Below are 22,085 nucleotides of genomic sequence, written 5' to 3' on the forward strand. Positions count from 1 at the left end.
CATACATACACATGTCATTTCAATTACAAAGGTGAGCAGAGGTCCATTTACATCTTTGTCACTTATCCATCGTTTTTGTTCCTGCATCTTACACACCTCTACATTATTCATCCCGTCACTTTACCTCTAACACATACAGCACAAAGGCTCAAAGCTCGGCAAACAAATCCTATAAAGTCTGTAATTATTATTCACATACAGTTTGGGCTTTACGATGGAAGTTCCTATAAATATCTCCCCCCTCCCTTTCCTTTCTGTCTTCTCTACATACCCATACCGTATAGCTGTACATTATGCACTTATCCCACACACACACACACACACACACACACACACACACACACACACACACACACACACACACACACACACACACACACACACACACACACACACACACACACACACACACACACACACACACACACACACACACACACACACACACACACAAACATACACACAAACATACACACTTATTATCTGCCTCCCCCAACTCTCCCTCTGTTGCTCACACACATACAGTATAGCTGTACATTACGCACTTATCCCACACACACACACACACACAAACACACACACACATACACACTTATTATCTTCTGTTGCTCTTTGATCAGCAGCACACAGCTCTGCAGGGAGGAGATAAAGTGTCTTCTTCTTCTTCTGCATTCTCTCCATCTGAAGACTCACCACACACACACACACGCACACACCCTCCCCCCCTCACCACAGCACCTATCCTTCACACCAGCAGCTTATGGGACCATACGAGAGAGAGAGAGAGAGAGAGAGAGAGAGAGAGAGAGAGCAGTAGGATGGGTGGGTGTGTCTGAGAAAAAAGATAGTCTGAGAGTGTGTGGCTCATCCTGCAGAATGAACAAAGGCGTGTTGGTGATTTAGTGCCAATGCAACAGCCGCTCGCTGCTTGGAGTGACGCCAAGTACAGGTTCGATTGGCCAAGGAGACTGAGTGTACCACACACACACACACACACACACACACACACACACGCACACACACACACACACACACACACACACACACACACACACACACACACACACACACACACACACACACACACACACGCACACACACCTCGACCTCGGCAGGCCACGAAGACTGATGGAGGCTGTGAAAGGTTGAGGAGATGAGAGTAAAAGCTGAGAGTGGAGGCAGGGTGGCAGTGACATCCGATAGGTAAAATCCAAACTCAGCAGACAGTGTTTGAAATGTTGCCCCATAGAGAGAGGACAGACTGAAAAACAGCTTCTAGCCCACACAGCCATATCCAACTCAGTAAAATAACTCACACAACTGACTCTTTGGGACCTGATATGTTCACACATGTTTACAGATGTTCTCATCCACTCCAGTGCACCTTCTTAACATATACTTAGTTGTGGTTGGTACATGCAGCTACACATTTAGTATGCTGCCGGAAAAAAAAAATTATGTCCGAAAAATTCACTTATTTTTCTACATCATATATTTTTCTTCTAGTTATGTATGCGCTGTTCATATTTACATTGAGCACCTTGAAGATTGCTTCTAAATTCATTCTACAGAACAAAATGTCTCATAAATCAGACAATTAACAACTTATGAACAAATCCTTCTTGGAACAAACCTGGAACAAACTTCCGTAAGGTCTTATATATGTGCCCCAACTCTAGCAGCTTCTAAAAATAGGCTAAAGACGTTGATGTTTACCTCTGCTTTTAACTGCTCCTGATTACATTTCGACTTTCAAATGCACTCTGACTTGTGAATATTATAGTAATTTATGTGTTTTTATATATTTTGTTCTATGCTTTCTATGTAAAGCCCTTTGAATTGCCTCAGTGTACTAAATGTGCTGTATATATAAACCTGCTTGCATCGCTAAAATGATTCTGATTCTGACTCTTCCTGGAGCACGATACATCAATACACATTTCTATCGTTTACACTTCCTCCTCTTGAGGTGTTGTTTCCCTTGGGAATGATTGGTCATATAATTTATTCAGGCTTTATTTGATAATGCAGCTGCACAGAGCTGTAGTAGTAGAGGAATAGACTGTACTATAGGGAGAGGCGGAGGGGTGACACATAGATCCTACAAGAGCCAGCAGGACGCCCTGCTGAAGGAGAAATTGTTTGATGTGACTTCTCTTCTCATGGGACCAACTGGGATTGGATGATGTATAATGATCCTGCTATCACACCCGCAGCCTGGACAGCAGTTATAATGCTAACTCATATTCCTCCTCCTCCCACTCTCAATGTAATTGGTCCCCTGACACTCCCCCCCCTCACAGTGAAGGCGCCCCCACGTGGCGGGCAGGAGAAGTGCGCGCGCCGCGGGGGGTTTAAAAGCCTGAACTGAGGAGGAGCCGCGCACAGTAGCGAGGAGGTCCACACCGGGAAAAGTTTAACTACTACTAACTATCACGCTCCACTGAAAGGAGGGAGAAGCAGCAGCAGCAGCAGCAGACATGGCAACCCAAACCCAGCAGCCGCCCGTCCTGCACCTGGCAGAGCTCACCGCAGCGCAGTTCATCGACATCTGGAAGCATTTTGACGCTGACGGTCAGTGCGCGTGTATGATGCATGAGTGATGAGGAATTAATTGACAAATAAGTCAATTAGTATTGGTTACAAGGCAGAAATGTATCCCACTTGTTAAGATACGTTTTTCATTAGAAATTCCGTATTTTATTTACTGCATTGCTAAGTTTTTTAAAATGTTTTATCCAACGAAAGTTTGATTTTTTTAAAGGGTATTTCTTTTACGCGGACATTATTTTTCTTCTCCTTTTTACGAGGTTAAATTGAATTTTCTTAAGTTTTGTACAGTTTTAACTTGACTGTGGTGGGGAGTTGTTTATATGCTGCTACTGGATGTCAGAATTTCCCCTTTGAGATCAACTATCTATCTATCTATTATCTATCTATCTATCTATCTATCTATCTATCTATCTATCTATCTATCTATCTATCTATCTATCTATCTATCTATCTATCTATCTATCTATCTATCTATCTATCTATCTATCTATCTATCTATCTATCTATCTATCTATCTATCTTTCTAGCATCTAGTGAAGCTTGAATAAATTATTTCTGCGAGGAAATAATATATTTACTCATGCTATAACTTTAAAAGAACACGACCTGTATTGGACAGTATTTACTTCACGTGTCTGTGGTGAAACCACTTAGTGGTGAATGTGTAATGCTCTTATGTGCAGTGGTGTCACTGTTACATCCTTTTATGTCATTTATGATGCGATTTATTTGTGCCAGAGGTTTAGAAAAAAAATATGAGCTAGAAAAGAGGGGAGACAGAAAGTGTGTGTGTTTGTGTGTGTGTGTGTGTGTGTGTGTGTGTGTGTGTGTGTGTGTGTGTGTGTGTGTGTGTGTGTGTGTGTGTGTGTACCTTGGGAGTATAGCTGGCACTATACATCAGGCTGTGTGTGTGTGTGTGTGTGTGTGTGTGTGTGTGTGTGTGTGTGTGTGTGTGTGTGTGTGTGTGTGTGTGTGTGTGTGTGTGTGTGTGCGTGCGTGTGTGTGTGTGTGTGTGTGTGTGGGCAGGTGGGTGGGGGGCTGAAAGAAGAGGGTGATGGAGTGGGGATAGGATGCGGAGGAGGGAGGATAAGGGGGAAGGGTGTTTTCCACTGGAGTTTATTGGGAGGAGCTTCGGAATCGGATCATTTACTGGGATATGAACTGGAGAACTGTGTGTGTGTGTGTGTGTGTGTGTGTGTGTGTGTGTGTGGGTGGGGTGGGTGGGTGGGTGGGTGCACACGCGCTGGTTGAAGCACACAACCAAAAAATACTCAGACCCTTTACAATGCCACAATGAAATAAAGGCAAAATAATTTTGATTGTAGAATGGTGCCAGTAGTTGTCTATGGGTTGGTTATGACTGATGCATTGAAATTGAAGCAGTTATTGTGGTTGGTCGAGATGGAGCTGGATTTATCTCTGGATTTTTTATGCTGTTGTGAAGTTTAATCTATATCTTGATATTAACCAAACATTGTCCAGTTTTTATTACAGAAGCAATTGTATTTTTTTCTAATATTTTCTAAAAAATGTATAGACAAAATGATCAATCAGTTAACTCATTAATAGATATATATGCTGCATAGCAATTATAGCGAGTATATGTTTCACTTTTCAGTGTAGTGTAGTGGAGTGAAAACTTGAAGTAGAGAGTCCGAAGTAAAAATGGAATAATGGAAAAAAAGTAAAAGTACCTCCGAATTGTATTCTTTGTAGTTTATCTACCTCGTTAGCTTCCTCCACTCTAAACGTACTGATAGTAGCTATATATACACAGTTATACACGCATTCATTATTCATACTGAAGTTTCATTCTGAGGCCTGAAAGATTAATCTCCCAGTAGCCAAAAGATGACTTGCTCCAGCTTTAGTGATGTTCGTGTTGAAAAGGGTTAGGATTACGTTCTCCGTGACCATTCAGAAAAAGCTCTGACCTATATTTTTAAACCCCTTTAATTAGTCAAATATTTAAAAGGCACTTGCAAAATGTTGTCAATAGGGGGCACCAGATCAGAATAAACACACTTCATGTTGAAAGGCAATGACTAAATGACCCATCATTCTAAGGACATATCGATTGTTCAGGTTCAATTTCAAGGGCCAGAGATTTTTTTAAAACAGGTCACATTGTAAAAGATTTACAGGTGTCTCACTGTGTAATGAGAGAGGAGGCGGATAGTTAGTGTGAATGGCAAACTGATCAATTGGCTAATTGATCCAGAACGGCTCAGACCTGACATTTTATAAACAATCCTCTTCAAACAGCTCCACTGGAGTGATTCAGCACAAGGTTGAGTGCTCTGCTCACGGGCACCGTGCACACACACACACACACACACGCAATAACACACGCACGCACACACACACACACACACACACACACACACACACACACACACACACACACACACACACACACACACACACACACACACACACACACACACACTCTCTCGTGGTAATGAGGGCCAAGAAAACCCAATTATTATTTCGCCATCTGGAGCGGAAAAACCCTCTCCCCAAGTTTGACCAAATGTTTGGAAGCTTTGCCCTTGTCTCATGACATCATAAATACTGAAAACATCGGCCTGAGTGAAGCTGACAGACTGGAGAAAAATCTGGCGCTGCAAATTGGAAGCAAAATTTCGCCACACAGATAGTCAGAGAAAGTAAAATAGTATGCAAAACTTTATATTTTTGGGGACGTGTCTGTGCTGGATTGGCATGGCAGCACCAATCTATACACATTGGTCTAGAGCTGCTAGTTTTCTGCAGGGAAAACCAGTGAGAATTTGAAGGAAGGACCTCCATCATCTTCTTCAAAGTCTTCTTCAAACTCGCGTGGGCTTTTTCTTAACATTCAGTGTGTCATGAGCGAATTCCTTTTGTTCTTTTCAGTCACTGTGTGATCTTGGGACAGCTGGAGTGTTTTGGAGGTGCCGTTGAGCAATGAGCAGTTGAGCAGTGCTTGAAGTAGTTTGGGGAGCTGCATCTGCTCAGTGTGCAGTGTGCAGTGGTGCGCTCCAAGAGGCAGCAGAAATTTGTGTCACAGCTAAACCAGTGAAGTGAGAACACAGTGACTTACTCGTGTTGGCTTAGGTCACGTCACAGGATTCTGAGATTTCTTTACTCGTTGCATGGCTCACCTGAGATGCTCTGTTTATGCTCCGTATAAAATCACCTGTTTCATTTTCAGGAGACCATGTTGTGAGGGCCCATGGTGGTTAAAGGTGCAGTCAGTGTAAAAAAGGGAATTGGACAGAACAGACTTGTTAGGAATGGAATATTCATAAGTATGTTTTAATAAGTGTATAATCGCTTGAACATAAAAGATGTTTTTTTTATTATCTTAGAATAAGACTTATATATCTACACAAGAGTTGTGTGCCGCCATGTTGCACCGCCATGTTTCTACAGTAGCAAGTACTATAGAATAAATAATTAGATACATCTTCACCTCATCACTTGATATTGTGTAAAGACTTGAGGCAGTGGTGGATGATGCAATCTTTGGTAACTAGCTTCTTGTCCTTGAAGGCCACCTTAGCTTCTGTAAATATTCAGAATGGGAGGAGTAGAGATGGAGCGTTGCAATCCAGAGCTCTAGAAAAATACACCTATATGTCACACCCTGTTCCTTAAACTAGATTTCATTAGAGTAAAGTTTGGGTTAACGAGAGCAAGATTTTTTGTTCGTTGAGTCATTTAGCAATCTGCACTAAAGGTACAAAAGTGTCTTTGAAGTACAACAAGAAGACTTTCCGACACACAAACACTCACTGTTTTTGCTTTATCAGAGTACAGATCTTGGCCTGCAGCGCTATACTCTCCGTTCTGCTGAGTCCGTTGTGCAAATGAAGTTGTGTACACCTTACCCTCCCTCTCCTTGGTGCGTGCATTTTGTCACACTTCATCACAGGTTTTTGTCACACTTGATCTGGCTGCAGCGCACTGTGCAGACCCAGCTGTACAGGTCCAGCCAAGCAAGACGGATGCAGCGCTCAGCACAATAATTACTGCTTCAGGTGATATCGAGCGCTGCTGCCACAGAGGCACAGCAGGGAGAATAAATATGTCTCTGGAAGTTTGAGCTCAGATTTGTAAAAACAGTTTTGAAGTTAAAGTAATTTTGTGTTTCATAGTCATCCTTTCCAAATGAAAAAAAACAGATCATTTTGTTATGGAAGATTCCTGAGAAGTGTCTGAATTATGGTGAAGATACAACAATATATAATCTTTTTAGGAGTTGGTGTTTGGTCGGTCCACCACTTTGGCACAAACTGAAATGTCTATAGGATGGATTGCTTTGAAATTCGGTCCAAAAGCTCTTGTTCCCCAAAGGATGAACTTTCTAACTTTGGTAACTTTTCCTTTTCCTCTATTTCTGAGTGAAATACCTTGATGGTCCTTTGAACGGGTTACAGTGAGATCGTCTGCATACGTTCCCGTTCCCATTAGGATCAGTTGTATTAACTTTTGTGATCCCTGAAATGTCCATGTTTATCTATGTCACCCTATTGTATTTGCCCAATAGTTTCTCCTGAAAAACTTATGACATCGCCATCAGCCTTAGCTGTACTCTGTGATAAATACTATTCAGCAAATGTTAGCATGCTAAACAATAACCATGCCATTACCATGTTAGCATATTGATGAAGATTCAAGTTCATGTTCATTACACATTTGTTCTTTGTCAATCCTGAACTAATTAAAGACTTAAGCTTAAAAAACAGAATGTAAAGATATGATATAGTGTAAAGTGTTTGATAAATATATTGAGTTTTGTGTGGGTGTTAAAGAAAGTAACATAGTGAAGGATTCCTGTGCTCATCCTTTTTTTCTGGAAAGATCAACAATCACTTCACAAACTACCATTCAAAATCACTTCTGAATTGTTATTGAAAGTAGATTTTCCATCTATTTCTTTCTCTATATGTTTATAAATCATACTGCATCATATTTTCAATATGAAAAGTTATTTGCTGGAATTTCTTGCCTTCCTCGCATCTTTTCCTAGAGATAGTTTGATACAGAAAAAGGAATAATGCAGTCGTTACTCAGTTTGAAGTGAATCTGCCCTGGAGGTGAGTGTCAGGTTATATTGAGCTGATGCAGCCTGTTGTTTGTTGTTTTGGCCCAAAAGCTCTGCGGTCTTGCCGTGATTTGTTTATATCTAAAAACACGCGAGCACAGATGGTGGCACAGAGCACCTATAAAGATACAGTGTGCGAATGAATCTGGGGAAAGGAGACCAGAGGAAAGGGGGGAGGTGAGGTAGAAAATGATCAAAACAGATGAGAGGATAAGAGATTAAGGGATGAACAGTGGGGGTTGGTGATCCTCTGCATTCTGTACATCTGGGTTGTATTCTGCATTGAAGTACAATAACAATTCTATTAATGTTAAGTCTCGCACAATGAGGGCCACAAACCCATAATCTACTTGTTTTCATGACAGATCAAGAAATGGCTTTTAAATAACCAATCATGCTCACATTAGATTGGTTTAATTAGTCTTTTTTTAATTGATTTTGTGTCTGTTTTAATAATTGTAATCCTGTAAAGGCCAACTGTTTCATGTGTAGCGTATGTGCGTTGTGATATGTTATCTATTCATGTTTTTTATTGTATTGTATGTGGTGTATTCTGTGTATTCTGCAGATGAACATTGGCACACTGCTATAATCTGGTGCAATGCATCTTTTCTCTGAGATGCATGTTATCTTTGTGCATTGTCCCTGACAACTACACTTAAAAAACTAAACTAAACTAAAAAAAAAAACCCCCCCGTCAGATTCCTTTTGTAGGCAGATGGGATTCATCTCCATGATTAAAAGTGAACGTCCAATGTTGCCCTCTGTACTGTGTGACCTGCAGGGGGAAAACATTGCAGTAAATGGTTGAATTAAATCATCCGCGGCCATGCGGCTGCTGTAAGAAGCACACATCCAGACACAGGGACAGGACGCCCCAATAAGCAGCGATGCGACTGCCCACTTTCACTCTCTTTGGCAAGAAAAACACTCATTATACGCTTTACACTCCGGCTGTTTGTTGCTGCTGCAGCACATCACTATAAACTCCGCAATCTCCACTGCGGCTGAATGCCAATTTGGCACAAGATGTATGGATGTAAATAGAGAATATTTTCCATAAGTGAGATGGTTTTTGAGTGGTAAGCCTGCAGTTCATTGAAGTGGGCATTCAACTTGAATTGTCCAGTTGTGTGGAGATGATATAACATGGTTAATATTCCAGGATTCACTCAAGACATGTATATTGACCATCCGGATTTGTGTTTTGACTCGAATCCCGATTTCAGTTCCAAAACACTTTAAGAAAATACTTACACTGATTTAAGCACAGCAGTAAAGATGTATATGTTCTGTGTACAGTCCAAGTAAGCAATTCTGTAAACTGCTTACTGCGTCCAATCTTGGATAACTTCAGACTGGCGGAAGTAACTGAGGGTTTGGTGACTGTATATTCCAAAATGTACAAACCCCCTGTGACCTTTAATCTTTATTCCATTTTAAGTCTTTCATCAAACTTTTTGAACGGTGAACAAAGCTTGAGGCGACTTAAAGGCTTTCTAACATCGTTGGTGCCAAACTAATTTAGCCGCTCTGCTCCACAGGAAATGGTTACATCGAAGGGAAGGAGCTGGAGAACTTCATCAAAGAGCTGGAGTCCGCAAGAAGGGGATCAGGAGGAGTGGTGAGTGTGTGCTTACATTTCTTAGTACTTACGTAGTTACATTCAGCCAAAACATACTGTATGTCTATTAACGGTCACCTATTGTGCAAAATGCACCTTTACTTAATATGTGAATTTGTAAAATTTTCTTTTGCTTCATCACTCTCAACAACATGGGCAACAAAACAGAACGGTAAAAAACATGGAGGGAAAAAAAAAGTTTAGAACGCTTGGAGACGCAGGTTCAAACCCAGGAAGAGAAATGACCTGTCATAATGGCAATTAATAAGTAACAATTTAATTAACAATCTAGCCTATACTCAAGTTTAATAATTAAACAATTTACATAACAATGGATCCTGCATTAAAATGTAATATTTGAATAATTCAATGAATCATTTGGGCTGTACTGAAGTGTAATTATTTAACAATTTAACCTGTAAGATTGAATAATTTAAATGAAATAAGAATATATTAATCACAATTGCATAGGCAACACTTGACTATGAATTTGTTTTGTAAATGATGTTTGAGAGGAAATACAACCGCTAAGGAAGTGGACAGACTTTGAAATATTTTAAGTGAATATTTTGAGTTGGATACATTAATTCATAACCTATTTTCATTATGTTGATAGGAAAAGTTATTGTATATGTTAATAAATTCATTCAATCTTATACAAAACTGAATTTGTTGCCAACTAGAAGCATTATGCAATTTCTGGGAGACAGAGTGGTCCTATCCACTACTATCCACTACTATCCACTATCCTTAGGTAGTAGAGTTTGTGTCTTATTTGTGTTATGGTACGTCTCTTTGACCTCTGGTTCAATGTGGTTGCAGGATCCTTCACAAGCTGCGTTCAAAGAGAAGATGAAGGAGTTCATGGCCAACTTTGACAAGAACGCAGACGGGAGGATTGAGATGTCTGAGGTGAGAAATCATTTAAACTTGACTTCTTGGTCGTCCTATGCTGATCTAAGGGTTAATACATATTTGGCCAGTTTCGAAGACGCCAATTAAGCCTAGTCCTGGACTAAATTGTACTTTCAATGGACAATCTCCATTCAAAAGTCCACATAGTCGGGGTCCAGGCTTAATCCACGTCTACAAAACCGACCCATAGAGTATTTCCAAACATCTCTGGTTCAACTTTGTTGTATGGCATGAAACCCTCTCTCTCCTTTTTTACCTGTCAGAATCAAAACATATATAGCAACTTTTTAAAAAAAAACTATATTTAAAATGTTGCCTGTCCTTGACTTTAAACTATGAACATACATTATAAGTAAATAAGAGAAACTATACTCATTCTGTCTCTTGCCCTCCCTCTCTGTAGCTGGCTCAGCTCCTGCCCACAGAGGAAAACTTTCTGCTCTGTTTCAGAGAGTTTGTCGGCTCCAGCAGTGAATTCATGACTGTAAGTTTTTATCTATATTAGTTTCACTACGTACTCCTCGCCTTATTTATGCCTCCTGTCATGTAACGGGAACTCGTTTTATATCACTGTATATATCAGATCTGTGCTGTCAAAGCTGATTCAGAAAGCTGCTCACTGACAAACTGCCTAACCTTACTGAGCGTGAAATCTCCCGGCAAATGCCTCAAGTCAGCAGCAGTGCCATCGCGGCTCATCCTGGGGGACATGTGTGCGTGTTCAGCTGCCCCTGTTGTTTCCATGCCAAGTTAGGACGTTTGGACGTTTCTTTGGTGTGGAAAAAGTCCAATTAGGATATAGTATGTTGTTAATTTACAGTATAGATGCTGTATTTGGGACTCAAACATCTCCAAAATAAATTGGATTTTGATCAGAATGATACCATGGCAGCAACTATGGTGACCTAAATGGTCAAAGAAGTTTGTATGTAGTTTGTAATGTAACTGAATTAACATGTCTTAATACCCATACATTATTTTTTATCATTCATTATCACTTACCCAGGTTAGGCTGCTATTCACCACATACTTTACCATCATCATGTGAAATACTGACTGACTATTTGTTCTAGACTTTGTGTTATATTTATTGTAACTTATGTGTTATCTTATTTCTTCTTATCAAATTCCTGTGTTTTGTATACAGGAGTTTGCACCCATAGTGTTGAACTGATTTTGTTGTATACAGGTCCTACAGGACAATAAAGGCATTCTGCATCTGATTCTGATTATTAGTGGCTAACATTTGTTAATAGTCAGTGAAAAAATTATTATCAAACCAAACATGAACTCAAAGAATAGAGGGTTGGACACACTTCTGTCCCAGTTTAGAATTCCATTAGTAATCTCTCCCCTTCTTTGGTTGCAATAGTTTGTTGAAATGACTAGAGAGAAAACAGTGAAGCGCTACACATCCGGTCCTCTGAGCTTGAAACATACGCACATCTTGGTGTACTTGGGCTTGGGAGTTTTTTCAGTGGTGTGATGTTGTAAAAGCTATTCTCAGACAGCCATATATTATGAATGGGGCACAGCTTTCTGCAGGGGGAGAGGCTGGCAGTGAGTGCTGGAAGGGTTTAGGTATCCATCTTTGATAAGGGCTTTGACAAACTCTATATTTACAGAACGTCAGACCACAACCTTGAGTCTCTGTCATTTTTCTTTACCGTCGTTGTCTCTCGTGTAAATCAAGCAACACATAAAGATTTAGTCTTCCAATAGCAGGTACAAGTTTCCCTTTGGTTAAAGGCGCAGCGTGTAAAGGGGTTGGAGTGGGGTTTGCCACCATGTTGCACCGCCATGTTTCTACAGTAGCACAGAATGGACAAACTTAACTGCCTTACATGTTTCTATATAAAGAGGGCGTCCGCCGGAAATGTACCTGTTGAACGAAGTAGAAGTGCTGTAGAATGAATAACTAAATACATCTTCACCTCATCACTTGATATTGTGGAAAGACTTGAGGCAGTGGTTCATGATGTCATCTTCAGTAACTAGCTTCTTGAACTTGAAGGCCACCATAGCTAGTAGTTATCACACACTGCACCTTTAAAGTATCCCACATTTCTTCTTAAAGCCTCATTTAACTCCATCTCTTTTCTCCTGCAGGCATGGAGGAAGTATGACTCTGACCGCAGTGGATACATTGAGTCTAATGAGCTGAAGGTAAAACACAATATGCCAAACTAGGAAATTGAGCTAATAACTTCATGTAGAGTTGAACAAATTCTGTCATTAAGACCTGTGTCTTTGCAAAATCAAGACAATGGTATATTTAAAGTTGTCCAGTATACATTTACCGTATGTTATCGGCTATCAGTTGTATATGTAGATTATCAAAACAAAAGAGAGAACAGCAGATACGTAGGTACTGTTGGTGTGTGCATATTTTCGTGTTATCACTGTAAACAAACAGGCCTTGGTTGAGATGCTGATTAAATGTATTGCTTCATGTTTACTGAGTGTGTCTCTCTTCAGGGTTTCCTGTCAGACCTGCTGAAGAAGGCCAACAGAAACTACGACGACAAGAAGCTCACTGAGTACACCAAGACAATTGTGAGTATCATCAGGGCAATATATATAAGTTTGTCCTTCACTTTCTTAAGCCTGCTAGTTTCAAGAGTGTTCTCACTATCTAACATAGAAACTACAACATTTTCTTTTATTTTTGTCCATATTTATATAGACTTTACAAAAGAAAGTAACCATGTACCGTTTAGGTTGTAAGTAGTCTCGCAAAGCCAGACCAAACTACAGCAAGTAGTAGGGTCTGGAAGCACTCTGTTTAGAGCCGTCTATTCGGATGGGGAAACCGGGGAAACTGGGCTAGCCTGTTTGTATTTGTTTAAACCAATCACAATCATCTAGGGCGGGGCTAACCCCGGGAAGCAGCAGCGGTGTCCTGCAAAATAGTGCCGGGGGGAGACTTATTTTGATGGAACGTCTTTACGTCCAGAGACTGTCAGAGAAATGGCTAAACCCGCAAACGCCACACAAAAACTATTAAAGACAAAAGGAATATACATAGTGTGTTGCTTTCTAACCAGCATGTCAAGACACCATACACTTTAGCCCCCGAGGAGCTCACGGGATAACTTAACCGGAGTTAACTAGCCACCCACGTAGTGTTATCTCTGGTAACATTATCATCGGCGGTTGAGAGGACGGCTACGGCGGTCGAGTAGAATTTTTAGCATTCGAGAACTTATGTCACCACCTCCTATCGCTGTAGTCAGAGCCGTAGTCCGTCTGTTTACAGGCAGAACAGGGTTTTGACGTTGTGAGCGCTACACCAACTGCAGCAAGTAGCCGTAAGAGTTGCTAGGTGATAGTGGAAGCCGTTGGAATCTTTCCCCGTCGCTAAAACACCGCTGCATAGTCCCTAATTCACCAAAGAAAGGGAACGGCGGATCTTAATCTAGCTGGTTATAAGGTCCGGTGCTCAATTCAAACCCCCACGCTTCATTTTCCAGAGTTTATGAGGGTATTTCTGCCCGGGGGTAGTTGTACAATGAAGTTGGACAGCTAGGCTAAGCTAGGATGCATCCCGGACCGCCGCCGCCAATATTATTATCCCGAAGTATCGCCACACTTTATATCTGTCTACAGTAATGTGACTTCTCACACCCTGTGTGTGTGTGTGTGTGTGTGTGTGTGTGTGTGTGTGTGTGTGTGTGAGAGAGAGCGCTGCACATAAGCACACGGGTTGACTGAGCGAATTGTTTCCGAATTTGAGGGGGATCACAATAGGGGAAAGCCAGCAACCGGGGGCTGCGTAGCTTTTCGACGCAAGCGAATAGACGCTGGCGGAAGTGGTCATGCCAGACTAGGTTGTAAGTAACTCCAAGGGCATTTATTCCTTTGGGGTCCATATGTTCAACACGTAACACTTGGCTGCTTCAGTTCTTCTGCATAATGTCAGTGAAACAAAATCCCTACAGGATTCAAAGTCTTAATGTACTTTACGACATCATTGCTGGGGGTCGCCCTCCAGCTCACCTGCAGTGCTGACACATCAGGTTTCTGGCCAAAAGACTTGAGTCAGTTTGCTGTGTCCGTCTGTTTCTTCACTTAACACTCTGCTCATCTTCTGTGTGTTGCAGTTGAGGATGTTTGATCTTAATAACGACGGTAAACTGGGCCTCTCTGAGATGGCTAGGTGAGTGTGTCTCCACTTGTCTTTGTTATTCAACTACGTGTTTAAAACCTTTTTCTTAAAGGATCATTCTAACAACATGAAACCTTCCTCTGTGTTTTTTTGTGTTGTTTTTTTTGTACCGTAGGCTGTTGCCAGTCAATGAGAATTTCCTGCTGAAGTTCGAGGTAAGATTACACTGCTTTTTTACTGTCGTTTCTTAAGACTGAAGTCATGTACCTCCAATGTAGGGAAGAAGCAAATAGTACAATTGCACTTTATTGGATTCACTACAAGAGGATTATTTGTCATTAAGAGATGGACTCAATCGACATCGTTAAGCTCCAGGAATGTATCTTCAAATCTGACAAATGGGTTTGGGTATTGAAATCAAAACATACCAAGTTAACTTAAGTTAAATTTGCATCTTGAAATAAAAATATCATCGTATTGCACATTATTTCATGTATATTCTTGTCCAAAAGACGTTATCGGGGGAGTAAACTGTTCACCATATCGAAGCTTCAAAGCTGATCATTCGCACCACAGTCGGCCTATATATCTCCTGCATGTATTCTGTACACACTACACACTAGATCGCGATGGGCAGATCAACAATTCCTTTCGGACAGAGGATTAGTCTGTGGGGTTGGGATTAAGTCTACTCTAGTCCCAGTTATCATAATCTGCATGGATTAATATCAGTTGTGTGGATCTAGCAGGGCTTTTACCGCTCTCTAGACATGTCCCCCAGTTTCTAACAATTTTCTCTGCTATCTCTCTCTTTCTCTCTCTCTCTCTCTCTCTCTCTCTCTCTCTCTCTCTCTCTCTCTCTCTTTTACACACAGGGCATCAGAATCACAGTGAAAGAATTTGACGCCCTCTTTGCCTTTTATGATAAGGTGACTTGTGTGTGTGCTACCTATAAAAGTGACATTAACATTCTATCTATGAGACTTTTTTCAACTGATTACATACTGCTTCCTATTAATGATGTATGCCTTTAAAGTGATTGTATATTTCAGTTGTATTCCACTTATCGTAATGAGTTCTACAATATCAATGTCCGCTGATCTCTTACTCGTTATTTCAATGGACATTCATGATCCCTTGGGATATAATCCTAATGACTGATGATCCACAGACTTATGCTCCAGCCATGTCTGGCTTTGAGCGAAATATCTCGACATATTCATGTGCTTCTGAGAAGGACTTTAAAATAGGCCATGTGCAATGTCACTAGCACAGGAACTAAAAATGTAAATTAGCCGCCGCTAGCTAGAATCTTGTATATGAACATGTAAATGTTCATCAATTGCACTGTTCTTCGTTTTAGATACATTGATAATTGAAAAAGGATTTTCAATTATGTTGGTGATTCCCAGAATGTGTATGTAGTGGGGACATCAGGCCAAATTCTTTTACTTATCCAGTACTTTTTAAATGTCCTGAACACAGTGCTGATTAGGAGATGATGGCATGTCGACACATAAAACTTAATTTGACTCAAAGGCACCACTGTACCTTCACAGAGCTCTTTGCATGGCTGCATGCAGTAGAAAGCTTTATTTCCTCAGTATAACCCTGACCTCTCACGCTGTCCCTCTCACCAGGACGGTAATGGTTATATCGACGAGCAGGAGCTGGATGCTCTGCTGAAGGACCTCTGCGACAGGAACAAAATGGTAATGAATAGTTTAGCTAATCGATCGATCCGTTCGGGTTACTTTTCTACCTGCCAAATATAGAGCCTAGATTGGAATAGCTGCCCCTGAGATGCCTCTGGAATGTAGCAATGTACTGTATACACAACTTTGCCTTGCGCCCACCATGACTTATGATGTGTGTGTTTTTGTCAGGACACAAGCTCGACAGGACTGGGCGGGTACAAGAAGAGCATCATGGCTATTTCTGACGGGGGCAAACTGTTCCGCACCGAGCTGGAGATCGTCCTGTGCCGGGACTCTGAGCTGTGACCGTTCTACCTGGGACACCTACCCCCCCATACACCCATCCGACCCCAACCCTGCCTACCTCCTAATGTATAACCTGGTGCATGTGTGATCCCCTTAACCTCGCTACACCTACACTTAGAGTCAAGAAAAAAAAGTACCGCTGGCCCTGACGTTTTAGCTTTGTACCCCTCTGCAGTCTTCTCTTTTTTTTTAAACTTTACATCCATAGTGAGATATAGCCATAGCAGTGACTACAGGAATCTATTGGGTATTTATTTATTTATTTATTTGACTTCCTGTTTTTAATATGCATTTGTATTTTTTACATTAATCTCTATATGTATGTCCTCTTCCAAAATTTGAAATGTATTCTTATGTTCTGTAGCATCTGGTCACTTATCTGATTTATTTAGTTTTTAACTTAATAATATCCTGTTTTATTTATTGAGGCTTGTACTGTTCTATTAAAATATATATTAAAGATATTACTGAGATAATGAATAAATACATCATGACAACTCTTGTCCCAATTATTCACCTGCATAAAAGTATTGTCTTTATCTTAACAATGTCCTGATACACCTCAGCCATCAACTGTGTCGTTGCTTCAACTGTGAAATCGTTTTCTCTCCACGCCGTGCAAAAGAAAAAAAAATCCCCCACACATACACTTTGGAAGTTGTGTGGTTGCTATGAAGATTACCAAGCCGCCACAGTTGCCCAGAGCAAGAGTGGTTTTCTCCGGAGTGCTCCCCCTTCACTTTCTAATCTCCTGGTAACAGAGAGTATGATGTTGAAAAAGCTGGTGCTGCTCCATTTTTCATGGAGGAGGAGAGTCTCCCAAGTCTATTTGGCCCTTTAGAGACGGAATGAGCAGTGTGGGACAAGCTGAGAGACATCCGGGATGACAAAATATACCACAGGAGGATCAGGGTTAGGGGTGTCGCTCTTTTATTCAAATCTGCTATAACACAGCAAAGACAAAAGACAGCATGACAACCAAAGATTTGCACTTTTTAAATAATTAAAATATGTCTTTTTCTCATCCAAATGTGAGTATAAGAGACCCTTTACGCCTCACTGGACAAAACACATTCTCCGATACAGGAAATTTAAATATAAAAATAGTCAGTTCTTTCGGATGGGTGCTGTCCCAGTTTACTCGAAGAATTTGCCACTACTTAGATCTAGGAAAGTCGTCCCCACCCACCCGCTCCCCCCATCACGGAACAGTCCACCTTCCATCAATTAATAAACAGCTCTTTCATCTTTAATTAAACTCACTATCTTTAAAGCACACCCCATCCCCGCAGAAACACACACAAACACACTCGCTCACGCACACAAACAATGCAGCGTTCAGCTCCTGCAGCAAATGTTCAATGTCCCACATACACACACAGGCACGCACGCGTCGCACACACACACATACAAACACACACATTAGTTCTTGTACTTCTATCTTTGTGTGCACACTCATTGACATAATGCATTCCCTGGCCCCTAACCTTAACCATCAAATCTAATTGCCTAACCCCAGCCCACACACTAATCATAAACTAAACCTTATTTTAACCTGAACCTTAAAACGTAGCCTTGAACATTTTGCAAGAATCAGAAAAGGTCTAAATTACAAGATGTCCTCCCTTTCCAAAAATGTCCCCCCTCTGATGGTTAAAAGCTCAAACTAGTCCTCACAAAGATACCAATACAAGTACACACACATACACACACTTGGGCATAGTAATACACAGTAGTACACACAGAAATGCCCAAGAACTCACAGTGAAACATTGCGCGGTTGTACTGTAGTTCAAGCTGTTAAATGCTGACGACGAGGAAAAAAGAGAGTTATATCCGCTCTGATTCCCTCACACACATCAGTCCAAATCACTGAGAGGAATGAGAGTGAGCATCAACAGACAGATGAGATTCTCTCTGTTATTTACCCTCGGTACAGCTGCACGCAGATGAGCTGCAAACACACACACACACACACACACACAGTTTAATGTCATGAAATTAAAAGAAGAAACCGTATAGATTCATGGGGTGTAATATGCATTGCACTGACTGTATATGCGAGATAGATTTTTAGACAAACTATATGGGAACTTGCAGTAGAATATGTCACAGTACTTCCCTCTGCAGTGGAACCGTGAAGAGATAACAGGCTTTTCTTTGACACATCACTCAAAACAGCTAATTAGTCGTCTTAATCTCCTCATTAACACACCGTTCTGCGTGTTCTATTAGATATAAGAGATTTTACACCTTTTCTGATCCATGCAAACATGTTCATGATGGAGTCTGTAGTCACTGCCGCGTTTTCCAAGATAAGGTTGCTGTTTAGGATATTTCTGTTGCCCTAGATAATCTGTGAAGATATTAGGGATATTTCTGGATCTGAGTCTAATTGTGCGTCTCTCATGAAGAGACTGGGGACAATGTTGTTCTTCTCAGTTTATCTAACGAGATGAAACTATAGAAATCATCAGCCTTTTGATAATGTTAATGATAAAAAAGTACAACATTTCTTCATCCTCATTCGCCTCATTCTCACATACACACACACACACATACACACACACACACACACACACACACACACACACACACACACACACACACACACACATATACGTACACTCCTACAACGCTGGCAGCAGCTACCACGCAGCAGGGTGCAGAAGACATGAAGGAAAAGCTAAGGTGTAGATAATAAAATAACTGATAGTTGCGTTACTTTTAAACTGCTACAGTTTCAGGGTTCACTGTCACACTGTCATGGCTTAAATGGTACAGCAAAAAATGAGGGTGCGCACACACACACACACACACACACACTATATATATACTGTGTACTGTACAATAGGCATTAGAGAAGCTTGTTCAACCCCGAGCTAAGCTGTGAAACGTCACTCAGCATTAAAGTCACTAACACTTCTCTCTTATCAGTTCTCCCATTATTCTTTTTCTGCTGCTCTTCCATTTTAATGCTTCTTTCAGCTCGGCTGCTCCACCTCCCTTTGCTCTTCATCACTGCTTATTGTGCACTCATCTTTCCACAATGTGGTCCAGGGGCAAATGTAGAATGATTTCTAGGTTCTGCTTGGTCAAAACAATACTGCACATTGCTTACTGCAAATGTGCACTCAGCGATTCTGGAGAATGCTTGTTGTCAAATTAAGAAATACACAGCCTAGGCTCTGGTAACGAGCATGTTGCAAGCTATGGTGGGCCCCCTTTTTTGTTTACAAACCATTTATTTTTATTTTTTTTCAATATATTTTTTGGCATTTTTCATGCTTTGTTGATAGTGTGAAGAGACAGAGGTGAAATGGGGCAGAGAGGGGAGTGACATGCAGAGAACGACCGCGGGTGGGAATCGAACCCGGGTCTGCTGCTGGGCCCAGCCCTGGGGGGGACGCCCTACCAACTGAGCTAAGGGCGCCCCGTTTACAAACCAGTTTACAGAGCCTAGGTTGTGTATTAACACCAGTTTTTCATTCAGCGCACACACAGTATGGAGAGGTAGCTGATTGTGAGGAGTTATTCACTGATCTTGACTAAAAGTGATTTTGACCACAAGCGTTCCACAGAATCGCCGACTACACCTTTAACATGTTAGTAAACAATGGGAATTGTGTGTTGCCTCATCTGTTCCACAAATGATTTTCTTTGAACATTGCATGTGTAGAAGTGACTTATGACTGGACTGACAGTTGGAAATATCCATATCTGCTCCATACAGCGGCATCATGCGAGCCAAGTGCACGTCCCGCTCTGTCAAAGTGACATGGTGCCAGTGTGTCACATGTCTAGAAACTGTTTCATGGCTCTCCAGGCTTTGCTGTGTGAGGATCATCCAGGTATGGGTGTCTTCTGTACAGACTGACTGAATGAGAGTAAGGTTGCTGTTTGTGTACACTTATAGGACTTTCAAGTGAAAACAAGCATGGCCGTCCACTTATTACAGTTACCTCTCAATATGCAGGCAAATGGATTATGTACACACAACACTGAGTGATCAAAGGGAGAGAAAAATATGAATATTTTACATTTAGAGATAATGGTGTTATCATCTATTTCAGAGATATTTCAAGATGCTTTTTTTAAAGGTTGGACTCCTGATGTGTAATACATATGTATATTTCATCTCATTTGTAAACTTAAAATGCAAATTGTAAAGCTGCAACATGAGACAAGGTGAGTGCTGCTTTGTGGAGTGAAATGTAGAGCGGGAGGTTGGAGGAACCAGTGCACACGAAAATGGAGAAAGTAGGCTAAATCAGTAATGCTCTTAACTTATCTAAGATACTTATCTTTCAGTTAGATCATTATCATACTTTTTTTCTGCATTGCTTCAGGTATCATTCAGCATCTAAGTTCCCATGTCTTGTAACACGCTGCATGCATGGCCACAGATACAAAAATATTTAAATCTGCCCTATGTACAGGTGGAATGTCATATTCGCATTACATAATTGTCACAGTAACTACAAAGGTCTCCATGGTGAACTGGGGGAAGACAACTAACAGATAAACATGTATGGAGCAAAACTACAAGGCAGCTGCAGCTGAAAAGTTGATGCAGTGTCTATTGTGTGACATTGCCCTCGAGTGGATAAATCAAGTTACTGCAAGATGCTCCCGCCAGTGAGGCATCATTTCTGCCACACAATTTTTTTTTGTGTGGCAACATAAAAGTTGTATCCAACTCCGTCAACATCACTGGCTTGAAATGGACATTAAACACTCAATAAAGTAGTTATTCCCGGGTTTAGTTGTCTTTTAGTAGTTTTAGTGTAGTTGTTTTTATTCCACTAGCCTACATATATTTGATACATGTAGTCACTCACTCATAACTTACACACCTCACCACACCAGTCTAAAGGATTAGTGATTAGCTTTTTTTCTAAAAATTTACAAGTGATACCATTCCAACAACAGTAACAAGACAATTGCAGTATATTTTCCGGCCTTTACTTAGAAAAACGGCGTTGGTAGTGGGTTGATGAAAGAAGACGCAGTTTGAGGCAGATGAGGAGGTCTTCAGGAACAATTCTTTGATTTACAACAAAACTCATCCTGCAGTCAAAACGAAGCCAATAAAAAGTTAAAGTGTTTGTAGCCAAAAAACTAATAGAGGTACATGCATAAAACCAAAAGCTATGAAAAGTTCCTGTATACTAAAAGACCTGATTTTTCCTGTATTGTGGTGGCATTTAATCTGAAATCTAAGTGAGTTGATTGGTCCGTAGGTCAGTAAGCTCCACCTCGCCTAACTCCTGATTGGTGGACCCTAACTAGCTATGACCTACAATGTCTAGAGCAGAGCCGGCCCGAGGCATAAGCGAACTAAGCGGGCGCTTAGGGCCCCCGACCGCCAGGGGGGCCCCCTCAAAAAAAAAAAAAAAAAAATTTTTTTTTTTTAGTTTGTGTGTTTGCTATTAACATCATATTATGCAAATGTGAGTTATCATACAAAAAAAGGAATAAAATGTTTTGGTCTAGATAATTAATAGCCTAAAAATCTGTGATGTAATCCGAAATTATCTGATCATGTCACGGTCACATTCATGCACAGTGTGTATTGAGTTTATTTAAAAACAATTGGAAATGGGGCTGCCCTCAGTTTCCCATGCACTGTGTATGGTCTATAGCCTATTTCAGCCTCGTCTGTGGAAAAAAAGATAGTTGGACAAGAGTTCTTCTGCTTCGTTCCTCTCACTGCATTTAAATGCATTCACTATATTACAGAGAAATATGTCCCATAAAAGAAAAATAACTCCAAGCCCAACCCAGAGG

General features: G+C 40.9%; 1 protein-coding gene across 1 annotated transcript; it reads left to right on the forward strand.

Moving 5' to 3' along the window:
• Positions 1 to 2,480: 2,480 nt before the first annotated feature.
• On the forward strand, positions 2,481 to 16,295 carry LOC307254076 (calretinin-like; the record flags this gene model as incomplete). The annotated part of the gene is made up of 11 exons (XM_080032317.1): positions 2,481 to 2,574; positions 9,190 to 9,269; positions 10,092 to 10,181; positions 10,588 to 10,668; positions 12,294 to 12,350; positions 12,663 to 12,740; positions 14,288 to 14,343; positions 14,468 to 14,507; positions 15,168 to 15,221; positions 15,933 to 16,004; positions 16,179 to 16,295. 11 exons carry the CDS (start codon positions 2,481 to 2,483, stop codon positions 16,293 to 16,295), a joined length of 819 nt encoding a protein of 272 aa, XP_079888443.1.
• Positions 16,296 to 22,085: the final 5,790 nt, after the last annotated feature.

Source organism: Ammodytes marinus (assembly GCF_949987685.1).
Source record: "Ammodytes marinus genome assembly, chromosome: 1".
In the NCBI taxonomy this organism is placed as follows: Eukaryota; Metazoa; Chordata; class Actinopteri; order Uranoscopiformes; family Ammodytidae; genus Ammodytes; species Ammodytes marinus.